This window comes from Microtus oregoni, unplaced genomic scaffold, assembly GCF_018167655.1.
Source record: "Microtus oregoni isolate MIOR12 unplaced genomic scaffold, Mior012 000018F_ref0000195, whole genome shotgun sequence".
Classification (NCBI taxonomy): Eukaryota; Metazoa; Chordata; class Mammalia; order Rodentia; family Cricetidae; genus Microtus; species Microtus oregoni.
In genome coordinates, this window is record NW_024543077.1 from 1,814,572 (window position 1) to 1,831,759 (window position 17,188).

The following is a 17,188-nucleotide window of genomic DNA, read 5'->3' on the forward strand; positions in this document are numbered from 1 at the left end:
ATATTCAGAGCTTGAGCTAAGTATGACTTTGATCCTATCTGTGGGAAGCAGAGAGGCTTTGACTTTGCCAGGGTGCTCTAGGAATGGCTCTGGGCTCTGACAAGCGCCCCTCCTCCCCCGTGCTCACTTGCTCTTTGTCCTGTCCGACCGCCAGGAGTCCCTCAGAAAGTCCCTGGGTGTGAGAAAATCTCTGGGCAGGGTGAAGACAGCCAAACAGAACAATGGACTCTGGTCAGCCTGGCAGGGAGAGGAGACAGATAGGGCAGGGCGAGGGTAACAGGTGCTCCGTCTGGAGCAGGGGTGGGGAGGGGCTGAGCTTGCAGGGTGGTTGTGATGTATGCAGGCAGAGGTGAGCCTCCAGCTGAGCTGGCCCCTGAGACACTTTAAGCCATCATCCAGGTATGGCTCTTGACGATGGCAATGTTCCAAGAGCATGTCCTTTTCACCTAGAACTTTCTCTGTATCTTCAACCACCCCCTTTCCCATGGCTACATCAACAGGAGGGCAGGAATGTGGCAGCAGGCTGGGGGTCTCCGGGGGGGCTGTGACTTGGGCTGAATTCATTATGGGCTATGCTAATTCAGCATCAGCCTAGAACAACAGCCACGTTATCTGCTTTTGATTCTGCAGCAGGGCAGGGATCCCCTGGTTGGCCCTTCGGTTTTTGCTGCCATTGGAATGAATTCAGCTGGGGCCTTCCACTTGCTTGGAGAGAAACTGAAGTTTCTCTTTCCCTTCACGTAGTTTTGGGGCCTTTCTATATGTTCTCAGTAGAATTTGCAAATGGCAGTCCAGGGCTGCCAAGGTAGCGAAGTCAGATCCTTTTAATATTTAGGTTTTATGCTAAGAATACACACACACACACACACACACACACACACACCACACACACACACACAAACACATACCACACACACACACACACACACACACACACACCACACACACACACACACACACACACGTATCAGTGGTGGGAAATTTGCATGTTCCAAGCTCCAGCTTCAATTCCCACAAAATTAAAAGTTAAAGATAAATAAGTAAGTAAGAAAAGACTTAGGTTTAACATGTACCTGCTTCTACAGCATCCTGCATTTAAAGTACATTACCCTGAGCCAGGCAAGGTGTCATATGCCTATACTCTCAGCACTCAGGAGGCTGAGGCAGGAGGCTGGTAAACTCCAGGCCAGTATGGGCAAGATCAAGTAATGAAACACGGGCCAACACAAAACTCAGTAGGGAAAGGTGGTTGCCACTTGACGCCCTGAACTCCATCCCCAGGACCCACATGGATGGAGAGAACCAGCTCTTGCAAACTGTCCTCTGATGTGTGTGAACACACACACACACACACACACGTGAAAATAAATTTAATTTTTTGCAAAAAAGAAACAAAATGAAAATACACTGTCCTAATCAAAGCCATAGGCTCAGCCCAGATTCAAGATGAGTGTGAAGGCCTGGCTGTGAGCCCCAGGCACCGGGGTTTCCTGGGACCACTGGTTGGATGAGGATATCTCATCGATAGGAGAGAGGCCATACGGGGACGTGGCCCTGTCATCCCACCACCTTCTCTGCGGGCCTGGCCCTCTCACCTCCTGTGTTTCAGTCTTCACCTTAGAAAGCATCTCTAGGAGCCGGGCGATGGAGGCGCACGCCTTTAATCCCAGCACTTGGGAGACAGAGGCAGGAGAATCTCTGGGAGTTCGAGACCAGCCTGGTCTACAGAGCTAGTTCCAGGACAGGCTCCAAAGCCACAGAGAAACCCTGTCTCGAAAGAAAAAAAAAAGAAAAGAAAGCATCTCTAGGGACCACACACTTTGACAGGGGGCAGACACCTTTTTGGAGCCTTTTAAAAGGGAGAAGGACAGGGTTTCCCACTAGTCTAGCGCATAAGCTCGAACTCCTGTGCCCAACCAGAGAAGTCCCCATGTCTGGGGCTGCTTCCCATGTTGTCTCCCCTGGGCATTGACAGTCCCAAGAAAACACAAAGAAGGTGGAAGAGGAGGAGGAAAGTGAGGAGGAGGAGGAGGAGGAGGAGGAGGAGGAGGAGGAGGAGGAGAAGGAGGAGGAGGAGGAGGAAGAGGAGGAGGAAGAGGAGCAGAAGAAAGAAGGCTTATAGATTTGGCCAAGGTGTGTGGGGGGGGATTCAAAAGAAAATATTTCACAGATATAGCATCTAACCGTACTGCGGCGGATATAGCATCTAACCGTACTGCGGCAGCATGCTAAAGTTTGCCAACATGACCTCCCTAGCAGGAGCCACCATCACTTTTACAGAGAAGAGACTATGGCTAAAAGACAGGGTGGACGAATTTCTCCAGGACTCAGAAGTGCCAGGCTTTGAGGCCAGGTGACCTGCTTCTGGATCCCAGGAGCTACCCAGGTCCCCTGAGTCACTGTCCTTGCTTCATTGGGGAACCCAGCTTTTCTTTCCTCCTCTTTTTTTTTTTTTAAGCCCTAAGTGGGGCTTTCCACCCTCTGTCTTAGCAGGAGAGTCAAGCCTCCCTGTTTGTCACTCTGCTTAGTAACTGCTTCTAAGAATCAGTTAATTAGAAAATCATCCTTAACTTGATCCTTCAAGTCTTCAACCAGTATCTCTTCTGAGTCTTCCTGTATCAATGTACACAATCACCACACACGTGGTACACACACACACACACACACACACACACACCAAGAAGCGTGGCATATGCTTGTCTTCCCAGTTTGGAACATTTTGTCTAATGAGTATGTGACCTAAAAAGACAAACAGTGCTGGGAATCAGAGACTAAACACAGGAGGAATTTCCCCTCCAAGCTCCTGCTGCGGCACGGAACCCTGGCACCTGTTGCAGGACAGAACCCGGCTCCTGAGTCTGCACTTAAGAGCCTTCAGTCTCACATCTGTGAAAAGGGGCCAGGGGGAAAATGTCTGTAACTTTGACCTTGGCCTTTTCTGCTCTGATGGGACCCACTGAGAGCTGTATGATCTCCCTGATTCATTTGCAACAGAGAAACAGCTTCAATCTAGTGGCTTTGGGTGTTTCTCCTCTTGGACTCTCGGAGTGCAGTGGTCCCCCTCAGGAGCAGTGACAGACAAGGAGGGAATGGTGGTACCCGACAGAGGAAGCCAGCCCTGGGCTGGTTTCCTCGTTTATGTGGTGATAAAAGTACTCGGTGTGGTAAGGAGAGAAGAAACGGCACTTCCGGGGCATCTTATTTTGTGACCGGCACAGTTTTTGATCCTACACAAATGTGACTTGATTCCCTCTTGTGGACAGAGGCATTTTCATTCTCGTTTCTCAGGCTCAGGTGAGTCACACAGTTGGTTTGTGATGAATCCTAAGAATTCAAAACAGAATCTTGGCATGAAACTGGAGAGCGAATATTTTGAAGCTCTCCTCCTAGGTGCCAGGATCTCTGGAGGGAGAGTAGGACCCTGTGAGTGTTTCTGAATGGCGGAGAGCAGAAAACAGCATTCCCGGACCTGTTCTGCCCGCCAGCTCCGACCTGGGGTGTATGGCCACCAGGTGGCGCTGTGGGCCAGATGCCACGCCAGAAGCACTACCCGTGAGGCTTTGGGTCTAAGGCAGGCAAGAGGCTATATAGAGAAAGTTCTGATGTCTCAGGTCACAGGGCAAGGCCGCCCCCTCTGTGTCCCCATCCTCACCCCAGAGCCTCCATCCCTGGCCCGTTTTTTGATTTTTATTTTGTCTAACGCATCGCAGGCTCACCTCCAACCTGGCTGCCCCAGACCATCACGACAGCCATGATCCTGGCTCTGCCTCAGGAGTGGCGGCATCACCGGTGTGCACCACCAGCTTCCCTGCTCCAGTTGCAACCCGAGTGCTGAGATCTTTCCCTACCCCCTAACCCAACCCCACATCTAGGCTTGGTCCCTATCTTTAATTTTTTTTATGTGGCTTTAAAAAATTTTTTTTTATGAGGCTTCCCTCTTCCCCACCTGAGGAAATACAGGGACCAGGACCCTTCCTTCTCAGCTCTTTCTGCACAGAGTCCAGAACAACAACGGGCATCCATCCAGGGAGTTAGATAGATATTCTTGCCAACGCAGTCACCATGGGAGATTTATTAACAAGAAACCCAGGACTCTGGGCCATTGACCCCTCACCCATGACCTTTCCTAAGTTAAACTTTTCTTTAACTAGGGATCCTGTGTGACCCCCGGGTCAGGGACCCCAGGGGTTATACTCTGCAGCTCAGTGCACTGCCTGGCATTGTAGGCATCAGCAACAGACGGCTGTCCGTGGAGATGACAGTGGTGGATACCTCTCTAGACTGGCCAGTCTCAAGAACCAACCTGCCGACAACCCAAAGCCCCTAAGGAGCCAGAAGTGAGCTGTCACTCAAGTGTGAGGTCACTGGAGGTGTGCAAACAGGAGTTAGAGACCACAGCAGCTCAAGGCCCGTGATGGCCAAAGCTGACAAGAGGGAGCTGAGGGAGACTTTGGAAAAGCTTCTAAGGCACGTTAGGAACTGGATGTCCTAGATGAGAGAGAGTTGAGGGACAGGATAAGGACAGAGTTCCACAGCTACAGCCGGAACCAAGACAAGGGTGTGTGCCAGGGCCTCACGGCTGAAGATGCATAGACGGTGGACAGGGGTGGGTAACTTGGATGGGGGTGGAGAAAGTGAACAGCGTGCAGGCTACAACGCGAGGGTTACCTACCCAAGTACCTGCCTCCCGTATCATCATACACACCCGACTCTGGAAGACTCTTGGCCTTTTAGGGAGAACAAGCTGCCCAAAGTGGGGTCTAGCTTGTCCTCGTAGCCCCAGTCCTGGTCCAGCGATCGTCAGCAAATTCCGGTGCAATGATGGGACAAAAAGCATTCTTTTATGTATTTATTAAACCAAGGACCACTCAGGGGCTGGGCAGAGCTAGTGTGGGAAGACAGAGCTCTCACTGCCTCGTGAGCATCTCCGGGGCCAGCCCCAGTGCCCACGTGGTCACCGATAGCTGGCTTCTTCCCAGTACCCCCAACACGAGCCCGGAAGAGTCTTACAAAAGTGAGCAAATCCGTTTCTCTTCGTTTCCATCCCTGGCCAGCAGAGGTGGGGGTTAAAAGTGACAGTTGGTGAAGAAAAGGCAATGACTCTTACAAGATGAAGAAGACAAAGGAAGAAACCCAGGGCTGGAGAACTGAGATGCGACCCCGGGGATAAACACAACGGGAAGGGGAAACCCTGTCTCTCTCTGCCCCACTCCTAGAGGACTGATGGGCCCTCAGCAAGTCCACAAGTCCCCTTGGAGTGCACGGCAGGACAGCCACAATTCCACAGACTTCTTAGGAAGCATCTTGAGGCAGGGTCTCTGGGGAGAGTCTGCACCTTTCCAGTCTTGATGCTATGGGGCCCCCACCTGAGAAACTGACGGGCTTGGGACTGGTGTGTCCCGAGCTTCTGAGGCTCTGAAGGGTGGACTGACTTTGCTCGTATCATAAACTGGCCACTGGACCTAGAGTCCCACCTCCCCCCCCCCCCCCCCCCCGTGACCTTGTCACATGAAGGGAAAGAGCACGGACAAGGTAACAGGGTGCCCAGCGAGGAGGAGGGATGGATGTCAGAGAGGAAGTACACAGCCCCCAACCTCAGCAGGAGGCTGGGCTCTCCATGCCTCTAAAGACCTCAGGTGAGCACATTTGCTGCTCCCGGTCCCTTATTCCCATCTGTCCTCCGAGGAGGCCGGATTTGATTTTCTCTCTAAACCCTTCTATATAATTAAGAGTCTATCCATGATTCCATGAGAATGGGGAAGAAGCTGGCCTCACGGGCCCAGAGCACAGACAATGTGAGGAGACACTGCGCTCAAAGGAGCCCTCAGTCAGACGACCCGAGTCAGCATTTGCAACGGTGGAGCCCACCCACCCTCTCACACCACGGGTCAGGTCAGCCCGGACCAAAGAGAAGGCACTTAGGGACAACTAGGGCAGGGGCTCGGGAAGGGACCAGAGTCTGGTTGGCATCAATGTCCCTCTGCTTACAGTTCCGGGAAGTGAGCCACTAAGACAAACGGGAAGATTTCGCTACTGGGTATAGGCCCCAGGTAGTAACGCTATCCCCGGCCCACAGCTTTACTGAGATGACGCCACACAGGCCTGTGGACCCCCCACAGGCATTGGCACATTAAAATATAAGTTAGCTGGGACCTGAGCGAGCCCAGGACGACAGTCTGTCCAGTGGCCCCAGGCCACGCCATTTGTCACAAGATGTCTGGGCCCCTGGCAGCAAACTCCTGAGTGTCACCACAGTGTAGGACTACCTTAGGGCTGAAGCCAGGCTGCCGGGGGTAGGCACCCTCCCGCACCAGGCGCCGGCACTGCACATCTTGGCCCACACTGACGCTCTGTAAAGCAGGGAGGTGATGGAGCAGCATCTCAGGTAGGGGTACCAGGTTGGTACCCGACAGGTCTAGTTCCTGCAGCAAGCCCAGGCCCGAAAACACCTCGGCTCCTGCCCACTTGAGCTTAGGGTTGCCTGACAAGTCCAGGACCTGCAGGCCTGGGAGCTCCCGGAAGCCATGGGGTACTAACTGGAGGGCACTCTGTAGGCTGGCCAGGGACAGGTGGGTGAGGCCCTCCAGCCCCATGAAGGCACCTGGGTTGATGGCAGCCAGGGGGTTCCCATCCAGGCTGAGGTAACGCAGGGGCAGGTCTTGGAGATCGGGCACAGCGCGGAGCCGGTTCCAGGCCAGGTTCAGGCTTTGAATGGTAGGTGCAGACAGGCTGACCCGGGGCTGATGGGGGAGCAGGCGGTGGATAAGGTTGTGGGACAGATCCACATGCAGTGCCCGGCCCTGGCTGTGGGTGGAGAAGGCAGATATGGAGACCTCCCGTAGTCGGTTATGGCTGAGGTTGACGTCACTCAGGGAGGTGGTGGTGAAAATCTCAGCCGGCAGGGCTGCCAGGCCATTGTGGCTGAGGTCGAGAGACTCCAGGTAGCGCAGGCGGGAGAAGGCAGTGGGTGCAATGTTGGCGAGGAGATTGTGACTGAGATCCAGGCCTGCCAGCGTGGTATAGCCCGGCCCCCCCAGCACCGACTCATTCACTGTCTCCAGCCGGTTGGAAGACAGGTCCAGGTGGGCTGTGTCCAGAGGGATGGGCACAGGCACAATGTGGGGGCCCAAGCTGCTGCAGTCCACCCGAGTCAGGCTGAAGCTGTCAAAGAGGCCGAAAGTCTCCTCCTCACACTGGCACCCGGGAAAGCATGGCCGGGTGGTCTGCACTCCGCCAGCAGCCAGGAGCAGCAGGAACAGGGAGCGCCACATGGCGGCGGCACCTGGAAAGAGAGCCACGGGTGAGGGGTGAATGTGCCAGACACGCTCATCCTGCCCTGTAAGGCACAGCTGGGATGCACCCCAGCTCCTGAACACTCCTAACTCCTACCCTGATCATCTTTTTTCTGGCCTCAATCTCCACACCTGCAAGGTTAAAGGGGTTAGGTCAGGGGGGCAGATCTTCAGCTGGGAGCATCAGATGCAAGCGGCCTGCTCTGGTTGAAGGGAGGGTACCTGGACATCTTGCCGTGAAACCTGCTGATCCAGGGCTCAGAGGCTGCTGGGGACCCAGGTATGCCGGAAAGGCGTTCACAGTACAGGGGCCAAGTTAGGGGGGCTTCATTAGCTTTGACCGAAAAGATGCCACAGGCTAGGAGCTGGGTCACCTCAGGGCACGGTCTCCTCCAACCCTCACAACCATCTACAAGGCGGGGTCCTGTCTCGATCTGACAAGAGAGAACTGAGCCTTGAAGGGCTGGAGCAAGCCTGGATGCAGCTAAGCAAGGCGGTGCCAGGTGGAGCAGACCTGGATGCAGCTAAGTAAGGCGGTACCAGGTGGAGCAGACCTGGATGCAGCTAAGCAAGGTGGTGCCAGGTGGAGTAGACACAAGAGCCAGGATCCTTTTCTGTCAATGGCAGGGAATGAGCCCACTCCTCCTGCAGTGACTGCCCTTATACCTCCCACCTTAGCATCTTCCCCTCTTGGAGACCCGGTGTCTAAACTCCCAGAGAGGCTCGCGGGACACCCATCACCCTAAGCCCCTGATTTCCTGCCTGTGCCCTACTCCTGGCTAACAGCTGGCTGACCTCTCTGTCCCTTTCCCCTTTAACTGCGAAAGGCAACTGGCTTGTTACCCCACTGTGCAGAAGAAATGGGGCTCAGGAAGAACAAGGACCTTGCCAACAAACAAGCACAAAACAGTCTTGAATTACACCTAGGCCTGCTCAGTTCTTCTGCCTCAGTCTCTTGCCTCCAGCAGGCCTGGTGGGAAGCAGGGCAGAGTCCAGGAGGGACTTCCCTCACAGATGCTGCAACTCAACCCACAGACCCACCCCTCGACCTCAGTTCCTTCTGTGAGATTACATATGCCTGACACTATGTGTATGCTATCACATCTAAGGGTTGCATAGGGCAGGCACACTCAAGGTCTGCGTTCACGTCTAGTTAAAGTCTTGCGGCACAGGTGCCGCTGTGAGGTTTTAGCATGGGCACGCACAAGAGGGTTATGCAGTGAGGACCTCTATGTGGCCCCCTCCTCCGCTAGGCAGTCACTCAGGAGATAGAAGGCTCTTCACTGGGTGGCCTGCCCTCCTGCCTGTTTCCCTTTCATGGGCCTCCAGGGAAGAAGATAGGGTGAGGTGGGAGGGGTGAGGACCTGCCCACCTTCTAGACTGGGGGCAGGGGAGCAGCTGGGTAACACTGCCTGCCTTGCATGAAACTTTAAAGGGGCAGACACTTGATCTGCACCCTGGCTCTGTCCTGGGCCAGAGAGAAGTGCAGCTGGGCTCTTCTCCCTTGCTCCACCCTGGGGCCCTTCTCATCCACCCCTTCCTTTCATAGAGACCAATTCGAGGATTAAACCCTGCCCAGGTGCATCCTGGGCCTGGTCCCAGCCAAGGCAGGACAGAGCGTTCCAATGTTTGCACCATGAGGAAAATATTAAGTTGCTCCAGGCCCCTTTTGTTCCCCAGGGAGCTCTTCAAGTGTTCATTACCACCACCCCTACCCCGCCCCCCAGCTAAGCGGATCTGTTCTTACCCACCCTCCCTGGGGGTTTAAACAAACAGCACAAAGGGTCCAGAGATTACCCTTTGGTTCCCAGAGGTGGTTATACAATGTGTCCACAGAATGCCAAGCTGCTTCTCCCAAACTCTAGCTTATATAACCGGCCGGGCAAACAGGGCACAGATGTTTCTCTCCTCCAGGCCCCAGCCCTGTGCTCCACACGGGACGGCAAGGTCTGTCCTGCCAGCCACACACAGGTCCACAAAGCCCCGCACACCGTATCCGTGAAGAGCCGAGCACATCCCTCCTGGATGCAGAGGTCCTCGTGCTGAGATAATGGGGACAGGAGCACAAGCGGAATCCCACCTGGGCCACTTGGCTGATACACACACTAGGCCAGGGCATTGCTCTGCTGTGCCATGGACATCTCCCAGAGCCACCACTGTCGTACTTAGACCCTGGGGAACTCTAGTGGGAAACAGGAGGTGACAGCCAGCCGCTCTCACAAAGTCTGCCCAGTGAGACCAACTGTCCCATCCCTGGTTAAAGGATCCGAAGAGTCACTTACTTGCCAACCTGTGTGATTTGGAGACCCTACGGGGGCAGGGGTGGATGACAGTTCTTCTAAGAGCTGCCGTAAGCACTCTGTGTCTTCCTACAGGAGACATTCTCAGTACAGCCAAGGCACTGCCGGATATACAGAGTGGGCCGCTGCGTCTCTCCAGGCTGGATGGCGGACCGAGAGCACCGCCCACCCATTCTCCTCCCACCCCCACCCCCCCCACACACCATGCTTCGCCACACTCCATCCAGGACTTGCTGGTAAAATAGCAATGGAGCAACTGTGTCGGGACAAGTCCAGTCACTGTTCCGCCTGGACTGTGGCGGTCACCAGTCCTTTCCTCTCTAAGAAACTCTGTTTCCCACCTTCACAATGAGGGGTTTAGTACTGATCCTAGCACAGACCATGGGGCTAAGCCTTGTCAGGGTGTGAGTGGGTAAGAATCTTAGGGCCCCTATTCATAGCAAACGCCATGAACATCTCGAACCCGGGAGGCTTAGGTTTCTGAGACGTTCACAGTTTTATTTCCAGCAGTTTGATCCCCTCATCTCTGTCCCAGCATGCCTGCGGCCCAGCCTCCAGTCTGGGATCTCTACTCTGGGAGAGAACGCAATGCAGACATTCAGGCAGGTGATGCAGACAGGCGGCCACCAAGGATGCCTGGGGCCAGAGAGACCTCTGGTCCAGAGATCTTTTCTACAAACCTCGCTCTGCACAAAAAAAGACAGTCAAAGATCAACAGAACAAGGCAAGATACTTCACACAGCTCCAGCCTGGAAGACGGCGGGCCCTGTGAGGCCCAACCATGAGCTATTAGAGGCCCACCACGTCAAGTCCACAGTGACAGAAGGTGGAGCATGAATGGCGTGAATGGGATGGGTCTGGCAGCTCCAGGGGGCTCTCTCCACATCACATCCCGAATCTGTCATGACTGTTTGCAAGACGACTGAGATCATCTTCTCCCAGACAGAAGGCCTCTGGAAGCTGCAGATGCCCTTCTCCCGTCCCTGTCTGAATCCTCAAAAGGAATGAGCCCTCTCTGTCATCTGGGTAGCAACTTCCCCAACACACCCACGGTTGTTCATGCCGTCCACAGACGCAGGGAATTCCAGGCCCTTGAGCTGCAGCGCCCTTGGAGATGATGGATGCCCGAGGCCCAGGGGGATGCAAAGGAAAGACATTAGGAGGACAAGGCCCAGGAACTGGAACCCACCACCTCACACTGCCCCGTGCATCACACACACCTCCCCACCCATCCCTGCCCGGCCCGTAGAACAAAGCCCTCTCTGTTCGCACAGTCTCCCACCACCCCTCCTTCCTGGCCTCTCGCACCTCAGGCTACCAATAGGCCTCCTTGAGAGGCAACTGAGAAAATTCAAATTTCAAACATCAAGTGTGAGCCGCTCCCCTCCTTAACCTAGGCTTCCTTCCCCACCTGGGGTCGAAGTCAGACCTGGGCGCCAGGAGGCAGCAACAGAAACCCAGCAAGAAGCCACGTGGGTCAGCTACTAGACCAAGGGCCAGCTGGGAATCCAGCCCTGCCCACTGGAGCCTCAGAGTCCTCCACAGGGACAAGAAGTGATGGCTGGGGAAAAGACAGTGACAGTGTATCCTGCTCTGTAAATGCTTAGACCCTGGCGGCCACCAACAGCCATGATTTTCTAAACTTTCTGGAGGTGGTGACTTATCCTTCATGTTCCACCAGGTTCCTGTACACAGAACCAAGCAAGCATCCCGCGGGTCCACAGTTCACACTGACCTCTCAGACACAGGTCTGCTGGTGAGGCCCCAGCCACCCTCCTCTTCTGTAGACACCTCTCTGGGATTAGAGGCTGAAGTCCAGGCTTTCCCTGGGTCTGCCTGCCAGGCCCTGGTACAGGGTGCCATAGCACTTCTGACTTACAAAACTTTCTAGCTTTTGCTAACATCTACATGGAACCTCTGGTGCAGGAGTCAGATGGGCTGGGGAATCGCTGTGGGTGGTCCCGGTGCCCAACACCCACCTAGGACGGGGCTTTCTATCAGCTGGCCGCTCCTCAACCCGATGCAGCCTTGCCCCTCACTCCCCTCAGTTATGAGCATCCTGACAGCAATGACATCCACAGGGAGAAATTTCAGAAGTGTCCTGCCCTCCAACCACGTAGTTCTGGAAATTAGAATTTGGGGGACATACTCAGAGCCTCCAGGGCAGGCTTTCTCTACAGAATCGATATGGCAAGCACATCAGCTCCCCGACAGCCCTTAACCGTGGTGATTATTATCCCCACTGCACAGGCAAACAGCAGCACGCTACTCAGCCAGGTAACAGAGGGACCAGACCTAGATCTGTGAGCTTGGCCTCCACTTAGAAACGGGCAGTGTGGACAGGCCCTCAGAGCTGGGAAGGCTGGACTGTAATGACATGTTTACCTTCCAGTCCTCTGTGGGCAGGGAGGGGGGTAGGATTTTTTATTTTTTCCCCCTGGATCAGGTACTATATTAAGATACACCGAGTACTGACTGGGTGTGGTGGTGTCTTTAATCCCAGCACTCAAAAGACAGCGGCAGGAGGAGCTCTCTGAGTTCAAGAGTTCGAGGCCAGCCTGGTTCACACAGAGAGTTCTGCAGCAGCTGGGCTCTATAGTAAGACCCTGTTTCAAAACAAAAAACCAATCAATCAAACAAAAATGTCTATAAGATCTATCAGGCACACAGACGGAGACACTGTTACCAAAGGACACCTCAGCCTGTCTCAGGAATCCTCAACTGTTAGCTTTGGTCACCCTGCGAAAACCAGGAAGTTAGATGGCATTGCACTTGTCTTATGGCTGTTTAAAGATTCTAGAGAGGTTCAATGATTTGTCCAGGGTCTCACGGTTAGTGAGGAGAGAAAGGCTGGACCCACGTATTCTGAACAGAGCACCTGGCCTCCCTCACAACATCGTAGTTACAGGTGGGGCCTGGAACTTCAGCACCCTCCCACCCAAGGAGTACCAGCTGCAGGAATATAGACAAGGCTCAGACGCTACCTTCTCCTTCCAGCTGATCTTTGGGAAAACTGCCAGGATCCCACCAATCTGAAACAGCACTTGAGAACACAGAGAGAGGCTGCACGGGGCAGAAGAAAGGTTTTGCAGACTGGGTAGCAACCTTGCAGGCTTCCAAAGACTGTGAGGACCGAGTCTGGTCTTGCATCATAGAGAGGAGCCCCCATGCTGCTCCCAACCTGGCCTGTTCCGACTACTTAGGGAAGCAAGAACTTAGCCCGCCGGCATCAACAGGTCTCAGCGCGTGTTCAGTCCTGCCTCTGTGGGTGACTGCAGGGTCAGGGAGGAGATGCTAAAGACACACAGGATGGAGAGCTCAAAAGCCATCCTTAGAGGCCTTGGAATCTCTCAGGGTCCCACGACCAAGCTCCTCTGGGATCTGGAAGTCATGAAGGCCAGAGGAGGCTGCAGCAATGGTGCCACCTATGACCGAAAGGGAATCTGACATCAAAAGAGCAGTCACTCCTGGGCAAGCAGGGTGCTGTGTCTCTCCTCTTCCTCAAGGTGGGTGGCCACCCCACCCTACCTAGGTCAAACTCAGGACACCTCTGTAGCCACCTGCCCTCTGGCCTCCACCTCTGAACACTGCTATAGCTCCGAACCACTGCACTGCCATGCTGGACACCAGCGTACAGACAGCTTCCGATTGAAGATCAAGACCCCACCGCCCACCGCAGTGCCCCATCTAAAACCCATTCCACAAAGACAGCCTCTCAGGCTAGAAGCCTATCACTCCCCGGGGACCTCTGCCTTTGCATAGGCTATTTCTTTTGACAAAGATGGCAAAGCCCCACACCCCTCCTTTTTTGGTCTTCCACAAACTCTCAATTGTTAGACTCAGAAGCTACCTGTTCTATGAGGCCTTCCCAGCCTAAACCAGTCCTCATCCCCTCCCCCCAAAGGCTCACTGGGCTGTGACTGTCGAGGAACGTGTCTGGTGTCCAGCTCCAGTGTGGATACTAGCCTGGGCGGGAGAGGGAGGGGGACTAGAGGAATAAAACGCCATGGGCAGAGAGGACTCCTTCTGCTTCGGGGCCTCCTGGAACTCAGAATTCGGCTTAGTGATAAAACCAGGTGTAAGATTGAGACCCAAGCTATTTCTGCCTCCACTGTGTTCACACAACGCAACCAGACACCCCAAAACCACATCTCAACTTATTAGTGTGTGTATAATCTGCTATGCTATTTAACATCTACAACCTATCAATCCATAACTCCCTCTGAAGGAGACTGAGAATCTGACAGGAGACAGAGGGAGGAAGCCATGGAGCAAGGACACAGCTCCCAGACTTTCTGACTGGAAGACATGCAGACTCCGGCACCATCCGAAAGCCAGGGCCAGGCTTTATACTGACCAAGGCCACCCCTTCCTCCAGGAGTTCTCTGCAGACAGGTTCACTTCAGCCCAAACTGATGCTCTATGATTCGGCCACTGCCTCCCCTCCCAGCCTCTGAGTAACTCCCATGCCTTAACACCCAAACCTTGCCTCCCTGCCCCCACCCCCCCACAAACAAAGGCAACCACCTGTGTGTACCACTTCCAGAACATGCACAGCCCTGCATGTACTGTGGGAGGCTCTTCCTGGCTCGGCTGTGTATTGGAAAACTTCAAAACCCTAAGTGGAATCATACGCCCTGCCAGGTCCCTCCCGTGGCCCCTCCTATGGAACCTGGAACTTCCAGGGTGGGCCCAGACCTCTTCAGGAAGTATCCCCAATTCCTAGGCTGGGTGTCCTGAGGAAGGATGGTTGAATTCCAACAGGTACATCAGTATGTATGTAATGACTAAGAGAACTGGTCTGGACTCTGTCTCTTGACCAGTCTGTCATGTAAAGATAAGCAACATCAGCTTTGGCCTTTACACGGGTCAGTGCAACAGGGTGGGTGGGAGTCCTGTGGACTCAAGTTCCCAAGACAGCGCATTCCAGCTCTTCCTAGGAACAAATTAATGCTTGGGAACACAATAGTTCCCGGGCTCTGGGATCACAAGGGAGTGATCACAAGGCACTCAGTACTCCCTCTTTCAAGAGGAAGGACTAGAAACGAAAAAGAAAGTGGCCATCCTTGCCTCTTTCCCAAGTTTGTGGCCAGCTCGTGTCCCTCGGCGCTCTCCTCCCCAAACCCTCTCCCCCCGCCCCCGCCCCCCCCCCCCCCCGCCGTAGTACTGGACAAAGTTCTTGGTTAAAGATTGTGGGGAGGGTTGGAAAAGAAGTGTTTGGCTTATCTTTGCCATCCAGGATCAAAAGCCCAGGCAGGACGGCACCCCTCCCACTCTGAGGGCTTTGTAAGTCTAGACTTATCCTAAAGGATAGCATGGAGCAAGGAAAGCTCTAAGTATGAGTCAGTCGCCTCTGGCCTGGCCAAGTGTCGGCGGGCGCTGGTCTCAGCTAAGCTCCCGGCGCTGGTTACCACCACTGCGCGCTCTGCTCCAGAGGCGGCAAGGAGTTCTTACCCCCATCTTAACAGTGACCGGATCTCAACGGGGCTTGCCCTACCCCGTGGAAAGTGTGCAAGGCCCCCCTCTCCCCAGAGCCCATCCGGGGTTAGGGGTCGCCAGCAGGCCGAATGCAAGCAAGCTTTTGGCCTTTCTCACCTATGGGATCGGAAGCTTGGTCCTCTCAACCCTGGAGTCCGGATAAACGCACAGCGGTACTCGAAACCAAGCAAGTCTCTCCACCAAACTGCCAGATTCCTCCATCCACACTCACTCTGTCCCAGAGGCGCTGGTAGGACATCGGCCAGCAGCGCGCTACTCCCGGGTCTCCAGCCTCAGGCCGGAGCCCAGACCAGCCGCGTCCCTACCTCCTCCCACTAGGGTCCTGTGAGAGTGTCCAGCATGCTCCGCCCAATCCTGGCCCGGGCCAGTCGCCAGGGACTGCCGATCACCCCCGACCCACCAATCCTATCCCACTCCCTGGCTCCTCGAAGGACCTCCGGAGGTGAGAAAGAGAGAGGAGGGCTGCCAGCAGGCGTTGCCGGAGGAACCCAGAGAAAAGTTTGAAGCCAAGTCGGGGGGAAACGGTGGACAGCAGGGGAAGCGGAGAGTCGGGGCAGCTCAGGCTCTGAGAGCGCACACATGCCCCACGGACACCCAACCCAGACACGTCGACAGGCACAGACCACGTATGCGGACACACGCGGAGCGCCCACCGGTCCCCACAACCAAGCGCCAGGCTGCGGAGCAGGGATACTGGCGCGAGACAGCCCTGCCAAGCCACGCACACACAAAGGCACCGGCAGATGCTGGCTTCTGAACCCAAATCCACCAAAGACCCACTCTAGTGAGATGCACGTGTTCCTACAAAGACCCTGGAGGCGCCGGCCCACGCCCACGGCCCCCAGACGGAGTCTTTGTCTCCTGAAAGCCCTCTCCCCTGCTGCTCCCCTTCCCCCGACCCTGCGCCGCTGTGGCCCGGTGTCCCGGGAAAGTTGAGGGGCCTCGGCGGGACCCGGAACCGCCCCTCGCGCCAGCCCGTCCACGGGACGGGGCGGCGAGGTTGGAGTCCGAGGCTCCAGACATCCCCAGGCACGCCGACCTCGCTGCGCCTCGGAACAGCACCCACCTGGCAGGTCCACAGCTGTCGCCTCGGCACGCTCACCTAGGCGGCCCGGCGCTGGCCGGTGGGCCGGCGCTTTTCTCCGCGCCGCACGTCCCGCCCCGAGTCCCCGCCCGCCGCCGGGCTCCCCTCGCTGGGCACCCAGTGGTTGTCCGGGCTCGCCGCCAAGAGGCTCAGGGAGCGTCGTCAAAGTGCAAGTCTAGCAGGGCGCTCTCGCAGCCCAGCCCCCGCCCGCCGGCCGAGCACGGGTTCCACCCTAGGGAGCGTCTCAAAAGTGCGCGGTTCCCTCCCACTCCACTAAGATTCTCTCTCCGAGCTTCCTGCAACCAGGATCCCTGCCCCCTCTGCCTTCCCCCTTTGGCCGGCCCAGTAATCTCAGCAGATGGCCGCTGGCTTGGGAACATCTGGAGGTCGCCAGAGAGTGTGTGTGTGTGTGTGTGTGTGTGTGTGTCCGTGCGTGCGCGCGCGCGCGCGCGTGCACACTGAGTTAGTTGGTAAGAATGGGTGGATGAGGATTTTCTCTCAAAGTCTCCGCCCTCCCACTAAAAAAAAGTTTAAAAAAGGGTCTAGAGCCATTAATGTGTGTGTGTGTGTGTGTGTGTGTGTGTGTGTGTGAGAGAGAGAGAGAGAGAGGAGAGAGAGAGAGAGAGAGAGAGAGAGAAAGGAAAGAGAGCTTAAGCAGAAAGCTGGCAGACAGCAAGTGAAGGAGAAAGCAACAGACATAACAGACTTATTTTTTCTTTGCTGGAGGGAATGTCAACTTCTAGCTGCATTTCCAAGAAGGGAAACTGCACTATAGTAGCGGCTTAAGACTTCCCCTCCCTCTGCAGCCTTCCTCTCCAGCCGAAATTTATGCAAGAACAATATATATACATAGATATACGTGTGTGTGAGTGTGTGTGTGTGTGTGTGTGTGTGTGTGTGTGTGTCCAGACGATGCCAGACTTCAGGGAGCACTTCCCGATAAAGGGTTGGTGGGAGGTTTGGTATTGATTCTGGACCCCCAGGAGCTTGCCACTTTGGAAAGGGCCCCTGGG

General features: G+C 55.2%; 2 protein-coding genes across 3 annotated transcripts in view; one reads left to right on the forward strand and one right to left on the reverse strand.

Annotated features, from left to right (window-relative positions):
- Window positions 1-4,842: 4,842 nt before the first annotated feature.
- LOC121458606 (tsukushi) lies at window positions 4,843-16,235 on the reverse strand. 2 transcript variants are annotated; one of them, XM_041667921.1, is made up of 2 exons: window positions 16,158-16,235; window positions 4,843-7,282 (listed from the first exon to the last, which is right to left on the reverse strand). In XM_041667921.1, exon 2 carries the CDS (start codon window positions 7,269-7,271, stop codon window positions 6,207-6,209), a length of 1,065 nt encoding a protein of 354 aa, XP_041523855.1. In that variant the 5' UTR covers window positions 7,272-7,282; window positions 16,158-16,235; the 3' UTR covers window positions 4,843-6,206. The 2 variants fall into 2 exon arrangements, with proteins under 2 accessions (XP_041523855.1, XP_041523856.1); XM_041667922.1 differs by lacking the exon at window positions 16,158-16,235 and adding an exon at window positions 15,188-15,402.
- The window catches only part of LOC121458641 (guanylate cyclase D-like), an 87,767-nt gene continuing 82,358 nt past the window's right edge, over window positions 11,780-17,188 (forward strand). Inside the window, exons 1-2 of the mRNA XM_041667947.1 lie at window positions 11,780-11,869; window positions 15,960-16,425. Of these exons, the coding sequence (XP_041523881.1) occupies window positions 11,780-11,869; window positions 15,960-16,425 (556 nt within the window). The remainder of the gene's footprint in view (window positions 11,870-15,959; window positions 16,426-17,188) is intronic.

Coding starts and splice junctions, on each gene's coding strand:
- LOC121458606 (XM_041667921.1), bottom strand. CDS start 7,271: ATGTGGCGCTCCCTGTTCCTGCTGCTCCTGGCTGCTGGCGGAGTGCAG.